General features: G+C 45.3%; 1 protein-coding gene across 2 annotated transcripts in view; it reads left to right on the forward strand.

Moving 5' to 3' along the window:
- Positions 1-413: 413 nt before the first annotated feature.
- The window catches only part of LOC132818111 (sushi domain-containing protein 6-like), a 48,437-nt gene continuing 29,856 nt past the window's right edge, over positions 414-18,994 (forward strand). For both annotated transcript variants that reach the window (XM_060828808.1, XM_060828809.1), the window contains exons 1-2: positions 414-657; positions 8,920-9,065. In XM_060828808.1, coding sequence (XP_060684791.1) covers positions 8,963-9,065 — 103 coding nt within the window. In that variant the 5' untranslated portion in view covers positions 414-657; positions 8,920-8,962. The remainder of the gene's footprint in view (positions 658-8,919; positions 9,066-18,994) is intronic.

An 18,994-nucleotide genomic window follows, 5' to 3' on the forward strand; every position in this document is an offset into this window, starting at 1 on the left:
GCGGGAGCTTTAAAGTCCACCTCAAAGGGCAGATTTGTCGACTCAAGTGCTAGACATTTCCAGCAGTCCCTCAGCACTGCACTGGGTGTGTCAGTCTGGAAGATCTGCTCAAAACCGTGGGGAAGGGGTCGAATCCATGAAGCCAGAAGGCCATTACTGAATCACCAAACAGCAGAAACGGTACAGATTAAACAGCAGCAACCGACTTGTTGCAAATACAGCCATCCGGTTCTAAAGCGGAATGCTCTTAAAATACACAGACCACTTCAGTCCTTTTGTGCAAACGTCACCGTTGCAAACTGACGGGAAATGTGCTGGTAATAAACAGACGAAAAAGACGAAGGATTTGTTCCTTTAAGAATTCGCAAACCCAAAACATGACCGATTTGACCCTGTGTTCTCATTGGTGGAAGCTGTGACGACTGCAGTTGCTGAGAGGAGGAAGTGCGGAGTGGAGGTGCGATTGGGTCCACGGTCCCTGCTCAGCTCCACTGGCGGCCAGATACATTTTGGAATTCTGATACACGGCCTTCTGTTCGGATACATTCTGCAATTGGATACACCGGCTCCTTCCCTGGGAAACTCCCCTGTGTCTGCCATGGGATACAGTGTGAATGTCTGTCTGTGCTGCTAACCGGGCGATCGCTTCACTCGGAGGTAAGTTTCAATCCTGTCTTTGTCACTTTCAGCTGGGCCTGGCTTTTTTCTTTGGGGGAGGTGGTGGTGGGGGAAATGCGGGCTGGTCAATTTCAGGATAGTCAATTTCAACCCGGTCTGGGTTGCGGGGGGAGGGGGATGGTCAGTTTCAGCTCGGCCTGCTTTTGCGGCGACTGGGCAGTTTCTGGATGATCAAATTTTGTTTTCTTTTAAAGCTCGGTTTCAGTTGCAAATTTGCTGGCTTCTTCCCCCCCCGGGTCACTGCAACGGTGGTGGGCAGAGCGGTGGAGAGGAGCAAACTGAATTAAAACCAGCTGAGTGTGTCTGAGTAGACTGATCTGACGAGCCTGTCACTGTTATTGCTATCAAACCCTCTGGGTGTTTCAGACAAAAAATACAGTAAAATCAAAACTACAATGAATGATATCACCCGGGTGAGAGAAAGTTTATTTTAAATATTTCGCAACCAGGGTAATGTTTCGATCCAGATCATAACACACACTTTAACAACCATTTTTAAATGGCGATTGGGTCTGCGCTCAATTTCTCGAATAGGGAGCATCTTTTGTGTGTTTTAAAGGGCTTATTTATAGTTACAGGTTAGCTCACAGGATTCAGTATCTCAGGGATATTTAAGATACATTCTCAGGTTGTGGCCTGTCCGCCTACAACTGTTACTGTATCTAGTCGCTTTAAGTTTGCCGTTTTTTTTCGATCAAACAAACTGTAACGACAAGAAAACAAAACATGACCAGGCCTCGCCTTCTGTTCATTTGTCTACTGACTGGGCCGGGGGCAAAGTTTGGTGGTTGGGGGAGGGAGGGAGGGAGTGTAAGCGAAATATCGCCCGATCAAACCTGGGGGCTGCTTTGACAGCTGTGTGTTTATCGCCAGAGATGATGAGAGATATTTCTTTCTTTTAAAAAAAAACTTCGGCAAACTTGCCTGCTTGCAGCAAAAGTTTTTTTTAGACGAAGCTGACAGAAAAAGGCGAAATGCCTGATAGAGATCACTAAAGCAAAGTATGTACTGTACTCTGCGACAGCACAGGCCCCAGTCAGTGCACCAGCTCTCAAACTGGGTTGGCTGACTGGCTGTCAGTACCTAATCCTTTTAAAGGCAATAGGCCAATAATTCTGTGGAAGGAGGGTCACATGCACACCTTCAGGATCCACCCGTTGACAGAACCTCCAGCCATTTTCAGGTTTTTTTTTTAAAAATCGTGTTGAAATCTCTGATTCAGAGCTGCTAAACTGGGTCATTTTTTTTCAACCCAAAATAAATCAGCTTTCGAATGGGCTTTGTTCACAATTAGTCAGGGAGAAGTCAGGAGGATAGCAAGTTGTACTTATGCAACATCTTTCACGATTGGTTTCACAACCAAATAATTGTGAGGTCTTTCATGTTGGAAACAGAGCAGCCCATTTGCGCATACTGTGACAAACGCCAATGTGATGACCAGATAATCTGGGTAAACGTTGGTCAAGCACAATAATATGTACAGTCCTGTCCTTTTTGGGACCTCTTGCCTCTCCCTGAGAGATCAGTAAGGACCATACACAGACATTGCTGGAGAAAATCAGCAGGCCGGGCAGCATCCGTGGAGAAAAAAGCAGTGTTAATGTTTCAGGTCCTGTGACCCTCCTTCAAGTAAGGACCTCAGGTTAACTTCACACCTGAAACGTGGCACCTCTGACAATACGACATTCGCTCAGTACTGCTCAGGGAGAGTTAGTGGATTTAGAGGCTTAACTTCCTGGGAACGCCACAGTTTTGAGGCAAATGTGCCACTGAAAGAGACAAGGCTGGAGCCTCTCATTAAACCAGTGGGTGACTCTGGACTACTCTTTGGCAGAATGGGATTGGCAAGTGACACCGAGATTCTTCTGAATCAGCTCTGTGCAAGTTTTTTGAAAGCTGTCATTTAATTTGCCACAAGTCTCGGCCATATCGAGGCCGTCACACTGAGCAGAGAATGTGATATCTTGGCTTGGAGGAACTGCTGTATCATTTGAGGAAGAATGACTTTGCGGGTTGGGAGCAGCAGGGATGTGAGGAAATGGAACTTTATTAATGGTGCAGATCATGAGCACAGAAGCATTCAAAATTATAAAGGGTTAGTACACAGTAATTAGGTGCTTGATGAGCAATCAAGACATGATAGGCCGATGCTGTAAGACTCCATGAGTCTAAAGTAAATAAAAGCAGACTGTTTCCAGTGGCTTGCTCAAGAATAAGGGGACATAGCTATGTAAGATTCAACGCAAGGTGGATAAGGAAATGTAAAAAGGCAGGATTATTGCTGGTGTGGGATTCAAGCGCTAACACAGAAGGTATTGTCAGAATTGTCTATTTTCATGTATTTTCTATTCATTGCATGAATGCTTTTCACCACAGCTAAATTACTGTTGTCAGTAATGGGAGCCCTAATTGATTTTTTTTTCTCTCTCAGTTCTGGACAATTTGAAGCCTTTTTCATGCCCATTTCAATGGAAATCTCTGACCAGTGTCAGTGATAGTGCCCAGCTCTGATCGAGTTGATACTATTAAACTCAATGGCTGGTCAAGCCTGCAGCTTTTCTGAACTAGTATTGCTCAGCACTCTACCAAAGGGTGTTCACCCGCTGAGTTAGCTTAGTGGCTGGTTAGCTCTGGCATTCCTAATGCTGGAGATCTGTGAAATCCTCTGGTCTTTCCAGTGAACTCCTTTATGACTGTAAAGTCTAAATTTTTTTCAAAGAGCATCTTGAGAAACCGATGCAGTCACAGCACCTGCTTCCTGTCACCACTTTGTTGGCGTAGTGCGCTTATTTTAATATCAAATATACCCCAAGACAGTTATAGCATTGGTTAGATATAGAGTGAAACTTTTTTATCTGTTCTACACAGACCCATTAAACACTGCATCAAACTTCTGGGACTGCATAGGTTAGACACTAAGTAAAGCACCAGCTACAATGTCCCATCTTTTCCAAGCCAGATATGCTGTGAATTCAACACCGTTAACCTGCAACCTGTCCCTAGATGCAAACACTTTGGCACAAATTTGTGATGAAGTAGAATTCTTGTGTCCTAGGGACCAGTATTACTAATGACAGGGCTCAGAATTATCCAACTATATATTTCTCTTTATATTTCTCTTTGAACGTTACGCTGTGGGAATCTCACTGAGGAACCTAGCGAAACAAAGCCCAATCTGTGCCTGGATAGACCACATTTAGTCTCCTATTGGAATTAATCTTAAGTTTCATCAGTGGGAGTTTTGATGAAAGTGATTGCAATTCTTGAAAAAAGAAGTTGAATTGTTCATTTTCATAAATTTAACTGGGGATTTTATTTTGTTAAATCTGCATTGGGCTGTGTTGTGGGAAGCCTCTGAGATTTAGAATGCAGAACAGACTTTGTTTCACTTCAAGTGGTTACTCATACTTTGTGTAGGCTGTACTTATGCCCACATCATGTTTAATTGTGTCTTAATCACCATCCCTCTCTCAGTTCCCGGTTCTTGCATGTCGCAACCTTAATTTTGTGTCTCTGAAATCCTTCTCGGATTTTCGTTGTGTAGAAGCAGCTCTTTGCTGGAAACCATTTTTGGAGCTTTACTATATGTTTCTTGACCACCTCCCCACCCCGGTCTAATGACAATATCTGTTCAAAGTAAGAAAGTATTTAAAAGTATTGCCTTTCACAATGCCACAATGATGTGCTTTAGTAATTTTTGAGTCGTTATCACTGTTTGAGGGTTAAATATTGGCTAGAGTACCTTGAAAGCGTTGCCTGCTGTTTTGAGCAGTGCTGTGGAATCTCTTCTGCTCACCTGAGAGAACAGTGTGTTTCATTTTAATGTGCTCAATGTACTGTACTGAAGTGTTCAGATGGTAGTTGTCTCTCAGCATGGTCTTTGAACCTACAGCCTTCTGACTCAGTGCTATTGCCTGAACGAAGGTTGGCAAGTTAAGATAAAGAATTGGAGGTTTTCACAACACAAAAATTAATTGTTTTAAAATTCATTCCTGTGATGCAGACATCCTTAGCAAGGTCAACACGTATTGCCCATCCCTAATTTCCCAGAGGGCAGTTAAGATTCAACCATATTACTGTGGGTCTGGAGTTACATGTAAGCTAGACCAAGTAAGGATGGTAGATTTCTTTACCTAAGGGACATTTGTATAGCAGATAGGGTCTTTTTCCTGACAATTGACAATGGTTTCATGGTCACCATCAGACTCTTCTTTTCAGAATTTTACTAAATTCAATTTCCACAATCTGCAGTTATGGTATTTGAACCCAGGTACCTGAAACATCAACCAAAATCGAAAAGTGTGGCCCTGAAAAGTACAGCAGGTCAGGCAGCATCCGAGGAGCAGGAAAATCGGCGTTTCGGGCATAAGCCATTCATCAGGAATGTGTGGGAGTGGGAAGGGGGCCGAGAGATAAATAGGAAGGTGGGGCTTGGGGGAAGGTAGCTAGGAAGGTGATGGGTAGATGCAGGTTGGGGGGGGTGGTAAGTAGTGGTAGGTCAGTGGTGTTTGGGGGGGGGACGGATAGATGGGAAGGAAGATAGACAGATCTGGGGACAATTCAAGAGGGCAGGGCCAAGTTGGAGGGTTGGATCGGGGATGAGGTGGGGGGAGGGGAGATGATGGTACTGGTGAAGTCAATGCTGATGCCATATGGTTGGAGGGTCCCAAGGCAGAAGATGAGGTGTTCTTCCTCCAGTTGTTGGGTGGCTTGGATTTGGCAGAGGAGGAGGAGGCCCTGGAGCTGCATGTCCTTTGTAGAATGGGAGGGGGAGTTGAAATGGTCAGCCACAGGGCTGTGGGGTTGTTGGTTGTGTGTATGTCCCGGAGATGTTCCCTGAAACGTTCTGCGAGTTGGTATCCTGTCTCCCCGAGGTAAAGGAGACTACGTTGAGAGCAATGAGCTCATTTGATGAGGTATTTGGATGTGCAGGAAAATCTCTACCTGCTGTGGAAAGATCCTTTGGGCCTCCTTCACCGCCAACTCCTAGCTACCCAACAACAGGAGGAAGAACGCCTCCTCTTCCTCCTTGGGACTCCAACCACACAGCATCAATGTCGACTTAACCAATTTCCTCAACTCCCCAGATCCAACCCTACAACTTGGCACTGCCCTCTTGATCTGTCCTACCTGTCAACCTTCCTTCCCACCAATACACCCTACTCTTCCTTCTGACCTATCACCAATCACCCCCACCTACATCTACCTATCACCTTCCCAGTTACCTCCCCACCTCAGCCCTGCTCCCACCTACTTATCTCTCAGCATCCCACCCCACCCCGCATTCCTGATGAAGGGCTTATGCCCGAAACATTGATTCTCCTGCTCTTCGGATGCTGCTTTTCCAGCGCCATGCTTTTTGACTCTTGACTCTCCGCTGTCTGCAGTCCTCACTTTCTCCACATTAACCTGGGTATGTGGATTAATGGTCGGGTCCTGAGCTTACCACCGATTGGCCAGAGCACAGTAAATCAGGTAGTGTTCCTGTGACTCCCCAACAATTGGCAAAGAGATGTTATATGGGCATTGTGTCTTTTGCAGCCTGGCGTAGATCTGCATTCACTTGCCCTACTACTGGCGTGGAACTCAAGTCCCAGTCCAGGCCCTGGAGCCCAGTGTTCAGACAGGTGCTGCATTTCTCCCTAGCCAGAGCTGCTGACGTTAGGCTGGAATGGTAAATTGAAAAATCTTATAATGCTTTTTGACGAGTGGGGGGTTCTCAATGGTTTGGCCAACATTACCCTTCAATGACCATCACTAAAAATAGAGAATCTCATAATTCTCACATTGAGAGCGTTCAGCAGGCAAATTGACTATCATGCTTCCTACATTACAGCATAGGCAATGTTGTACTTTCTGCAATGGAGTCAGTTATAAATGGTGCTGTATAAACTCTGTAATTTCAACGTATCCTCAATTGTTGCTATCACAGTACCAACAGGATCTTTTCAGAGACATAAATACTTTAGTTGTGTTTTCTTCCACTTTCTGTGGTAATGAATGAGATGTAAGGTTTGGTTAACTTTGTTGTTCCTCTCTGTGATCTTGCCAGATTCTAGAATGTAAGTACCTGTGGGCTAAGGGACAATAGGGCTATCAGGCCTGGATGATTCATTCCTGGAGACTTTATCACACGGCCTCCTGCCTTCAATCATCCCAGCCCTGCTTTCCTGCCAAACATTCATTTGAACCGCAGCTTGCTTTCCCATTGGACTGTGTGTTAATTTGGCCTTTTTTTTTGGTTTTACTAATCTTCAAGCTTTTTTTAAATCTTTTAAAAAAAGCATTCAAAGGAAGTGAAGTCATTTTTTTAAAAAAAGAAAATGAGTCCTAATTTTTATATACAGGTTCTTTTCAGCTTTCACTTTTGCAGACTCCAGCACAATTCTGGAGGGTTGGTGACCTTAAGTATGCCCTTCACAAACTCCATTCTAACAGTTCTATTCATTCCGCTGTTATGTGAGTTTGTCTCAGAGGGCAGCAATTAATTTGTGGGTGGGGCTATCAACATATAGGAGATAACAGGAAGTGAATCTTAGACTCGCAGAACAGAGAGTGAGTCCCTTGTTGCCTCTGCACTATCACCCACCCTTATCGCAAACAAACAGCCTATGGCCCCTTCTTGATACTTGTAGAGTCCTTCTTAACAACGTCCTATCCTAAACTTTAATTTCTTGTCCCATTATCATCCTTCCTTCTCATTTAATCTGTCTTCCCTTTATAGCTATTGTGGACTCATTCTTTTCCTTCCTTCCCCACCCTCCTAGAAGTCTTTCCCTGCCATATCTTTAGCTTCCAGCTCTCACCAGTCCTGGTGAAATGTCTCAGATTGACGTGCTAATTGTTTCTTCCCCCACACAAGTAGCTGAGCGTTTCCAGCATCTTCTGTTTTTATTCCATCCCGTTCATTCTTCGCAGCATTCGACTGAGTCATTCTCTGGGTAAAAAATGAGGTCTGCAGATGCTGGAGATCAGAGCTGAAAATGTGTTGCTGGTTAAAGCACAGCAGGTTAGGCAGCATCCAAGGAATAGGAAATTCGACGTTTCGGGCATAAGCCCTTCATCAGGAATGTCTAATTCTCTGTCCTCATGTTTAAAGGGTTGAGCCGTGCACTTTCATTGGCGAATTCCTTCTTCTCCTCTTCAGATCATGCATGTCTTCCCTCCAAGTGGACTCTGATTTCTGACACAATTTCCATATGCCCTCTTCTCTTTGCCCTCCTTCCATGGCACCCTGCATCTGCAACTTCCTCCCCAGCAGAGGTTTAGAGAGGAATTGCAGAGCTTAGGATCCAAGCAGTTGAAGGCACAGGAGCCAGCACTGAGACCAAGGAGATTGGGTGAACAAGAGACCATGAGCACTGGACAGAAGGAGGTTACAGCGGTATGGACGCATGTCTCTGTGGGTGGGTTTGAATGAGAGTGAGAACTTTGTGAAGGTGTTTCAAGACTGGGAGCCAAGGAAGGGCACTGAGAGGTAATGGATGAGTAGGACTTGGTACAGGTACAAATATGGTTTTATATGAGCTCCATCTTATGAAAAGTGAATGATTCACATTCCCGGCTGACCGGGAATGAATTGAAGTTGTCCAGGCTTGAGAGAACCTTGGAGCTGTGATGTTAATGCAGTTTGCTGCTTTTTTTGGTAATTCAGCTGCATGATGTTTGAATAATCTTTCACTGTAGCTCCATGAGTCCTGCACAAAGTGACTGTTGAAATCAGTGACTGTAGCTATTTGAGGCAGCTGTAGCTTTGTGGTAGCGCACTCTCGCTGCTGAATCAAGGGAGGCCTGGATTCCGGTCCCATGCCAGGCACTTCAGCATTTAACATAGCTGCGCTACTAAAGCAATTCTGGGCAAGGGATGCATTGTTTTTTGGAGGTGCTGTCTTTCAACTAAACTGAGGGTCCGTCTACTCTCTCAGGTGGACATTAAGAATCCCAGGCATTATTTTGTGGAAAGACTACGGAGATTTGGCCAATATTTATGACACAAGGAGTAAAAGATTTTAAAGCAGATCATCTAATCATTGTGTGGCTGTATGAAAAGTTTTCTGTCTGCCCATTGGTTGCTGTGTTTTTGGCTTTATAGCAGTGACGACATTTCATGAGTAGTTGATCTGACTTTGGGACAATCCACAGTCTTAGAAAATTTGCATTTTCTTCCTTTTTTTTGGTTTGAACTTAACTGGTATATTTAAAACTTTTCTGTTTTCTTTCTTCTGTCCCTTCCTGGCGCAGTTTGAAACTTCTGGAGACTCGCCTCAGATAATTGGGCTGAAAAATGTGCAATGGGATGGTGGGGCGGAAGAGCCACAGACCACACCAAGTAACATTGCTTCTGCTGGTCTTTCTCACTTGCTTCTCCAAAGGATTAGCATCAACTGGTAAGTCTTCAGATCCCATCATCATTTGGTGCCAAGCTGTCATTTCTGAGTCTCTTCCAATACGTGTGACAGTGGATTGAAAACAGGAATGCGTATTTACATTGTACATTTATTTCTGTGTTTTTCAAGGCAATATCAGACAGGGTTGATGAGGTTAATGCAGTTGATGTGGTGTACCTGGAAAACGTCGTTGGGCCAAACTTGATTCTACAGTTGTCACGTGAACCAAATTGGCTTAGCTGACTTTAAGCAGCTCTTGTTATCCAGAACATTTAGGGTTGCTGGCAGGGGAATAATTGTAGGGAACTGTCAGAATGTTTGGCCAATGTGAATCCGTGTTGAGGTGGACTGTGTACGGGGCGTGCTTACCTGGGGGATGTGGTGGACTGTGTTGAGGATGTGCCAACCTACATGGGGGTGGGGGAACGGGGCATGTTGAGGTGCACATCCCATTTGAGCACTGTGTACCGGAGTGCCCTCCTGCCCCACTCGGGGATTTGGCCCGAATGTGAGCGTACGTTGTGGGAGAGGAGGAGGAGGAGGAGGGAGATGCGTGCCCATGAACTGGGGAGTCCCGGGGAGTTGAAGGTGAATGTCAGCACAGGGCTTAAAAAGTCCAAGGACGTCAAAATCTGAGGTCACACGTCAAAAATGGGTCTGCTACCCTTTCAAGAAACAGCAAAATCTGCAGAGCTGCCTCAAGTCCCAACATCTCTTCCTCTTGGAAAGACCATATGCGGAAACAAATAGCTAGAAGCTGGATAAATGCCAAAGTATATCCAGTATCACTTCACTTTTATATTGGCAGAATCTCTCCTCTTGAACACGGCTCCCTCCCAATGCTTTCAATGTTGACCTTTGTGAGACATAGAGTCCTACAGATGTACAGCATGGAAACAGACCCTTCAGTCCTACTCGTCCATGCCGACCAGATATCCCCACCCAGCTCACATCCCTCCAAACCCTTCCTATTCATCTATCCATCCAGATGCCTTTTAAATGTTGCAACTTTACTAGCCTCCACCACTTCCTCTGGCAGCTCATTCCATACACGTACCACCCTCTGTGTGAAGTTGTCTCTTAGGTTTCTTTTCTATCTTTCCCCTCTCACGCTAAACCTATGCCCTCTAGTTCTGGACTCCCCGACCCCAGGGAAAAGACTTTGCCTATTTATCCCATCCATGCCCCTCATGATTTTATAAACCTCTATAATGTCACCCCTCTGCCTCAGTCGCTCCAGGGAAAACAGCCTCAGCCTATTCAGCTCTGCCAATGTGTTGATAATGTGTTCCAACAACAAATGACAAAGACCATTTTGACTTTAGGCTGTCTTTGCCACAACTTCTTCACCCGGAGGTGACTGGCTACTGTATAAGGAGGCCATGGTTCAGGATACACCTCTGTCTCTCTTTCAGCCTCTGGGCGGGATAACTGTGTGGCTGGGTGCTCCAGAGGGAGTTGGGGTGGCCTGCAGCAAGCTTGGCCATGAGGTGGAGGAGCTGGTCTTGGACTGGGGTGGGCAAAGTTTAAACATCACACAACCCCAGGTTATAGTCCCACAGGTTAATTTGGAAGCACTAGCTGTTAGAACGCTGCTCCTTCGTGAAGTGGTTGTGGGCTGGGGTGTTCCCTGGGTTGGGGGAGTTCAGACCTACAGGGCAATAGGTTTGAGGTGAGAGAGGAAAGATTTAAAAGGAGATCTAGGGGTCAACCTTTTCATTCAGAGTGTGGTGTATGTACGGAATGAGCTGCCAGAGGAAGTGGTGGAGGCTGGTACAATTACGACATTTAAAAGGCATCTGGATGGCTATATGAATAGGAAGGGTTTGGAGAGATATGGGCCAAGAAGAAACTTCTGTGAAGACTCGTTTGCTGTGCACGCGGCACCACCGAATATTTCAGTCAGCCCTGTACTCGCCTACACATACCTTCAACCACCAGGCCGTTTTCACAGTTGAGTGAATTGGCAACAGGGGAAAGAGTGTCGACTTGTTAACATTCGCCCTCTCCCGTCCCCCACGCCCACCAGCAAGCTGCCCTGGCCATGCCAAGATTCCAGCTGCCCTGTCAACCCCGAATTTACTTCAGAGGTTGGGCCTGATTGCCGTTGCGAGGAGATGTGTTGCACCATAGATCCCTGCTGGCCTTGCGGGTGTCTCACATTGCTGCCTGTCTTCACACAAGCAGTGCATCAGGCCTTCTGTGCGAGGGTTCTGCCTTCTCCCTTGTCGTGATGCTTATAGGGCAAACAAGAGGCTTCAGGCTTTCTCTTAAAGCTTTCTGAGCCCAGTGAGTTTGGTAGTAAAGCCGGCCTGTCATGCTGGAGCGTCAACTCTGGATGAAGTTTTCCTGACCAGCTTCCCCACAGTGGTCCCTAACATTCAGCCTACACATCCATTCTCACACAACACTAGGAAATCAACACGGTGGGGCGGGAGGGGTGGTGGCTCCTCATTATTCCATTGGCAGTCACTTTGCCCTGCCATTGACAATAATTTTATAATTAACAAAGTTTAAAAATCACACAACACCAGGTTATAGTCCAACAGGTTTAATTGGAAGCACTAGCTTTCGGAGCACTGCACCTTCATCAGGTGGTTGTGGAGAAAAAGACCATAAAACACAGAATTTATAGCACAAGGTTTCAGTGTCAGATTGTTATTAACAAATTCTCTCTTACAAAATGCCCGTTCTACGCTGCTCATGAGCGCCCAGGGAATTAATTTGCTTTCCTGGATAGCTGGTAGCCTCAGGAAAGTGTTTATTGTTCCACATACTTACTTTCGTTATAGTTTGAGAGCAATTTTGGTTTTTACTGGCTCGTAGTTGGTGCTGCATCAATTAACCCTTGCTGGGCAAATATCTAACTGGGAAAAGAGTTTGGTGTGAGAGGCACTCTGGATCAAGCTGAGAAAATACCCCGTGCATCATCTACTGTAGGCAGTGATCGGCGAGTGTTTACAAATAAATCAAAGACGAGCATTAGGCACCTTTTGCAACCTTATGATGGTGAAGTGTTGGACAACAAATGGAACGCATTTCAAATGCCGTCATTGTTGTGATGTCGGAAAACGTAGAGGCCAATTTTGGCACCGCAAGCTCCCACAAATGGTGGTAACCACACAATGATTTTTTTCTTCACACTGTTGTTTATTTTTAAAAATTTTTTTCTTAAATCCTCACACTTCTGCCTAACTGCGGTTGTGCTTAGTTATGATTCGGTGTTGATGAATTTGGCCAAGGTTCCATTAGTCTTGTACAAAATAGCACTGTGGTCTGAAAGGGTGAGCGGTGTTTAAACAGCTCTCCTGAATGACAACCTGCACAACTCCCTGAGCACTGCACCGGGCTTGTTAGCAAGGATCAGGTGCTTAAATTCCTGGAGTGGGCTAAATCCACTACCTGGCATCAATTGGTACTGCAACGTGGCAGTAGCACAAACTGAGGCACTTGGCCACCTGAAGCACGTTGTGCGTTCCCGATTGAGAAAACAGGAACTCTAAAGGGACGTGCAGGTACCGCTGCCGAGAATTGTACACTCTCTCAAATGTGGCAATGGCTTCCCCTTGACCAAATGAGTCAATAATTAGAATGAATTTTTCTACTCCTTGATTAAGTGAACCAATATTTTCTATGTTTACTACCTATTCACTGACAAAAAAACATTTGCCATTCAGTTTGCAGAATCACTGCGTACGTTTTATTTGGGGAGTTCTGCCTTTTGAATTGAATTCTGAGCCCTGCCCTTGGCAAATGCTATCCGTGTTTTACAAGGTGGAAGATTGTTGTACCTCTTAGTTTTATTTTCATTTTAATTGGAGATAGGTAATCTCACTGCAAAACACTAAATGGAGTTTGCTCTGATAAAACTGCAGGGCCAGGCAACGCACCAACATAAGTGAGAAGAGAAAGGAAGGTTCTAGAATGATGGAATTGTTAAAACGCCTCGCTGTGCAAGGTGTTGAAAGCTGATAAAACAGGTTGTAAAATCTACCTGATGAACATCTGAATGAAGTGACAGTGTATATCATGTGACCCAGTGCCCTTTTCCTGTTGAGGTTATTTTCTGTCTACTGCGCAGTCTTTGGTGCAGTCATTTACAGATTTGTTTCAAACAGTTGAACCATATAGCGCTGAGGGAGGCTTGTCAGCCCACGTTCCCCTTGTTCCATCTGCTGTTCTCCTGGAAATGTCCAAACCTCTCCTTTTTCAAATATATATCCAACCCCCCTTTTCAAATATTACCCTTGAATGTGCATCCACTATTCTTTTAAGCAGTGCAATCCAAATTATTATAACTTATTGTTTAAATGTAACCTTTCTTTCTCCTTTGTCAATTATCTTAAATCTGCTTTCCTCTGGTTGCAAATCATCTTGCCATTGGAAATGAATCATTAGAATCTCTACAGTGTGGTAGGAGGCTAGTTAGTCCATGCAAGCCTTCCAAAGAGCATCCCACCCAAACCCAACCCCCCCTACATCCTGCATTTCCCATGGTCAATCCACCTAACCTGCACATCTTTGGAATGCGGAAAGAAAGGGGAGCACCTGGAGAAAACCCTCGCAGACATGGGGAGAATGTGCTAACTCCACACAGACAGCAGTCTGAGCCTGGAAACGAACCCAGGTCCTTGGTATTCCGAGGCAGCAGTGCTAACCACTGAGCCACCGCGTCGGTGCTAGTTTCTCTATATTGACTCATGCAAAACTCCTGACAATTTGAACACTTCTGTTCAGTCTCCCATGTCCTCCACTGGTCCAAGGAGAACAATCCCTGCTGCTCCAGTCTCTCCACATGACAGAGAGCAGCACAGAGTAAAACAAATCGAGTTTCCTGAATACATTTTAAATTCCAGGAAAACGAAACCTCGTTGAGTAGCTAGCAAACCATTGTGTTTGTCAAGGTCTGCGTGCCTGTCATTCCTTAAAGCTGGAGTGTAAAGTTTCCTGTCCCTGACATTTTTAGAAAAAAAAGCAACAATCTCTTTGGAATACCAAAATGGAATATTTGTAACCTTGTGTCTGCCACTCCTTCAGCTGTATGGCTCTGAGACCCTCATCCAGGCTTTTGTTGCCTCTTGACTTGACTTTTCCAATGCGTTGCTAATTGACATCTCCTATTGTCCTTAAATCCGAACTCAGTCGATCTCACTTACCTTGATCCTAACTCAATGAGCCCTCTTTGCTCCTTGCTTGCCCATCTACTGCTCTGTCGCTAACTCCCGTTTGGAATTCTCATCCACATCTTCAAACATTTCTGACTGACGTTATCCCTATGTCTGCAGCTTGACAATCCTTCTGACATTTCTGTGGTCCTCCAAATCTGGCGTTTCTTTGCACGGCCAATTTTCCCTCTCTCTGCAATTGGTAGTCAGCACTTCAGCAACCTTCACTCCCAGCTTTGACATTTCACACTCCCTTTCCTCCCCAATCACGCGCGCACACATGCACGCACACACACTTAGAATCCCTACAGTATGGAAACAGGCCCTTCGGCCCATCAAGGCCACACTTACCCTCTGAAGAGTGACCCACCCAGATGCATTCCTCTATTCTATTATCCTATATTTACTCCTGACTAATCCACCTAACCTACACATCTCTGAACACTATGGGCAATTTAGTATGACCAATTCACCTAACCTGCACATCTTTGGATTGTGGGAGGAAACCGGAGCACCCGGAGGAAACCCACACAGACACTGGGAGGATGTGCAAACTCCACACAGACATTTGCCCGAAGCTGGAATCGAACCCAGGCCCCTGGACTGAGACAGCAGTGCTAACCACTGTGCTAATCACCATGTCGCCCCCTCTTGCTGGTCTCTCCCTCTGCCTTTGCCTCTACCTCTACTCTTGGGAAGGCATTCTGTTTTTGTTTGAAAGGCCTGGACTTTGACATAGCATTTGACTGTCTCTCCTTTTGTGATTTAGTGTTAAATGTTTACCTCGACCTGTGAAGTAGCTGGGGCTGCTTTGCTGTGTTTTAAAGGGTGGTTGATTAAATGCAGGTTGTTGTTGAAAGAGAGAACGGAACAGCCCGATGATAAAAATGGGGTGAGTGGGAGTGGAGATAGAATCTGTGCAACGTTTGGGCCTTTTGAGAAATTACAGGTGTCTGCAATGTTTTTCAAAAGTCATCGGGTTGGGTGTAGGCAGGAAACTGTGGTCCTTCACTAACACATCAATATTGTCAATTTAAGGCATGCAAATATCCAACTGGGACCTTGTTTTTTAGTCTGTGTTGTTCCAGGTGAGGATGTGGTGATGGTACAGACAATATGAACAGTTAATGCATGAGTGGAAAAAAATGATCTTTTAAAAAGTCAATGCAGTGTTGGGAGCACTCTGTCTGCAGTGTTTCTTAACCACACTGTAAGAGCAGCTGTGGCTGGGCAATAAAGATTGCGCACAACCCAAGAAAGAATTGCAGAAATTCGCTACCATGGTGATGAAAATCCAAGTCCATTCTGGCTTCACCTCACGCAAGGCCTTGTTTGTAATTCGAGTTTAATCCCCTCCCTGTGTGGAGGCACTGAGCTGACTGTCAGAGGATCATTCCAGGGAAGTCAGATAAACATGAAACAGAAAAGAACACCAAGGTTCAGTGTGTGTGAGGACCCTTGAGTGTGACAGAAGAACCAGATTAAGCTGATTGACCTCAATGGCCTGTAAATTCTAAGTAATTCCATTTAAAGGTAATGTAGCTACACTATCCCCCCAGCCACTCTGTGGTAATGAGTTTCCATACTCTAACAAGTCTGTGTGAATGCGTTTCTCCTGAGTTCCTCCTTGGGATTCATTAGTGACTAACTTTAGATCTACAGCCTCAAATTCAGGATTTTCCCACAGTTGGAAACGTCTTCCCCACATCCCCCCCCCGAATTGATCTCTTTTAAACATTGCTGCTGAGTCACTGCTCCCTCATTTATCTTCCCAGACAGTTCCATCATTGCTGATCTCAACATCCTCTCTCTAATTGCACTCTCCTTGTAAATCCTTCTTCCACTGCCTGTACGTCCTTACTGTAGCCATAAATCTCAGAGCTATGTACCTTTGTGAGTGATTTTTATGAATGGCAGTCATTCCTTCGTTGAAATAGGCCCTCAAATTTAAAGTTTCCTTCCTAATTCCTCTTTGATTCACCACTTTTAACCTTCTGGCCAGTTATAGAATTATGCAGTACTAAAACACACCCTTCAGTCCAACTTGTCCATGCAGACCAGATATCCCCAATCAACCTGGTCCCATTGGCCAGCATTTGACCCATATCCCTCGCAACCCTTCCTATCGATGTACCCATTCAGATGCCTTTTAAATGTTGTGATTGTACCAGCCTCCATCATTTCCTCTGGTAGCTCATTCCATTCATGCACCACCCTCTGCATAAAGAAGTTTCCCCTTCGATCACTTTTAACTCTTTCTTCTCTCACCTTAAACCTATGCGTTCTAGTTTTGGACTCCCCCACTCTGGGGAAAACACCCTTGGCCAACCACCCTATCCATGCCCCTCATGATTTTATAAAACTTTATAAGATCTCCTCTCTACCTCTGGCGCTCCAGCGAAAACAGCCCCAGCCTATTCAACCTCTTCCCGATAGCTCAAATGCTCCAACCCTGGCCACATCCTTTGTAAATCTTTTCTGAACCCTTTCAATATTTTTCCTATAGCAAAGAGACCAGAATTGCGCATAGTATCCTAAAAGTGGCCTAACTAATGTCCTGCACAGCCACAACATGACCTCCCAACTCTTGTACTCCATTCACTGACCAATAACTCCATAAGACCGAGGAGAAGAAATAGTTGTTGATTCCTGATGAAGGGCCTTTGCCTGAAACATTGACTCTCCTGCTCCTCGGATGCTGCCTGACCTGCTGTGCTCTTCCAGCACCAAACTTTCAACTCTAGTTTTTGTGTCACACTTGTACCTGACTCTGTTCCTGGGAAGTGCTCAGTATGTTTTATTGGTGGATAGACACGTCAAGAGAGAAAAGCTTTTTTTGCTCTTACCAACAAAGGGAGGCTCAGTGGTTCACACTGCTGCCTCAGCGCCAGGGACCCAGGTTTGATTCCAGCCTTGGATGACTCATCTGCATGGGTTTCCTCCAGGTGCTCCGGTTTCCTCCCACAGTCCAACGATGTGCAGGTTAGGTGAATTGGCCATGCTAAATTGCCCATAGTGTTCGGGGATGTGTAAGTTAGGTGCATTAGTGAGGGGTAAATTAGAGTAATAGGGCAGGGGAAATGGGTGTGGGTGAGATGCTCTTTAGAAGGTTGGTGTGGACTTGTTGGGCCAAATAGCCTGTTTCCACAGTTTAAGGGTTCGATGATAACCGAGCACAGATTTTGCTCTGATGAATTTTGTTCATTCAATTTGGCACAAAAGTACTCTGTCTGTAAGTAGGCCGAAACCATCAGTTTTGAAGCTGTTTTTACATGAGATGATGTTGACACCTCGTCTGAGACAGAGAGTGGCTAAACCAGTTTGCAACAAAGACCTGTGGGTTTTTTTTGTTGTTGTTGCTGAGTTTCTTCTGAATAGTATTGTGTGCTGTTTTCTTTCTAGTTTTTGTTTGCTTTCATATATCTGGCGAATTGTTGCCACATGACTCACTCGAGTGATCAGCTTTCACTCCCCCACAATCCTCTAAAGAGAATCAAAGGGATAGTCATCTGTGATGGGCCTCAGACAGTGCTCTGTACTCCATTTGATCGACATATACACTTGCTGCTGCAGGTCAAGGGTCACCAAATGACAACCATAGGGGATCTGGTCACATTGTCTAGCCCAGCCCCCGTGTCCCCAGTTGTTAAACGACTGGCACAGAATGATCCATTGTCAGAGACCTTGCAGCTAATAAGGTTACAGACATATAAAGCTGAGATGACGGTAGCTGAGGTTCCAAGTCACTGTGTTGTTTTTGTACAGATGGTGTGAGATGAGTCTTCCCCACTGTCTGGGGTGTTAACTGCAATGTGTTGCTGTGCACGAATCATTTTGAGGGCAGATTAATATGGAAAGGAAAATGGTTTCAGACTGGTGCAAAAGCAGTCAGGACTGAACATGTTTTAAAAGACAATATATACACAGTTTTTGATGAAGTAGAAAACCTCTATCTGACATGTTGTCTTTGTATGAACATGTTTGTCTGTGACTCTCTCTCTGTGTCTCTCTCTGTGTCTCTCTCTGTGTCTCTCTCTGTGTCTCTCTCTGCGTCTCTCTCTGCGTCTCTGTCTGCTGTTAGGACTCCTCTCTGTCGCAAGGGATTCGCCGGGCTAACACAAAATAAAGAGATTTTTAAAAGCTTTGTCAGTCTCTTCGCCCACTGCCCCTCTCCAGTTTTGTTTCTGATTTTTAGTCAGTATCTGAATGTTTCCTGCTTTATTTTTCAGTCTATGTGTCACACACACACACACACACACACACACACACACACACACACACACACACACACTTACACACACACTTTCCTGCTCAACACTGTTCCCACATTTACCAAATAGTTTGTGGTCTGGGGCAACTCTCAGCCAGGGGCCTGTCGGTGAAGAATTTGGAACAGTCCCTTCAGAACAACTGGCTGCAGAATTCAGGAACAGCCCACATCTTGAACTTCTCAAGGAAGTAGCAAATAAAATAGGGGGAAGTCGCTGGGACTCGGTTTACAGGAATCGGGATTGTGAAATCGATGTCTGCAAAGAATGCTGAAGCAGGCAGTGCGACCAGCTTCACTAAGGAGCTGTGTGTGTTTCTGGAGGGAACTTGAAAGACAGTGGGTAGGATCGGTGATGTTCCAGACCAGATGCCGGCTCACCTCTGCGGTGATCTGCTGTCTAACCGTCGCTGCAGAATTTTTCTTGTCTGGTCATTCTTTTGTGGGATAGAGTCCCTATAGCGTGGAAGCAGGCCATTCAGCCCATCGAGTCCACA

Source organism: Hemiscyllium ocellatum, chromosome 8 (assembly GCF_020745735.1).
Source record: "Hemiscyllium ocellatum isolate sHemOce1 chromosome 8, sHemOce1.pat.X.cur, whole genome shotgun sequence".
In the NCBI taxonomy this organism is placed as follows: domain Eukaryota; kingdom Metazoa; phylum Chordata; class Chondrichthyes; order Orectolobiformes; family Hemiscylliidae; genus Hemiscyllium; species Hemiscyllium ocellatum.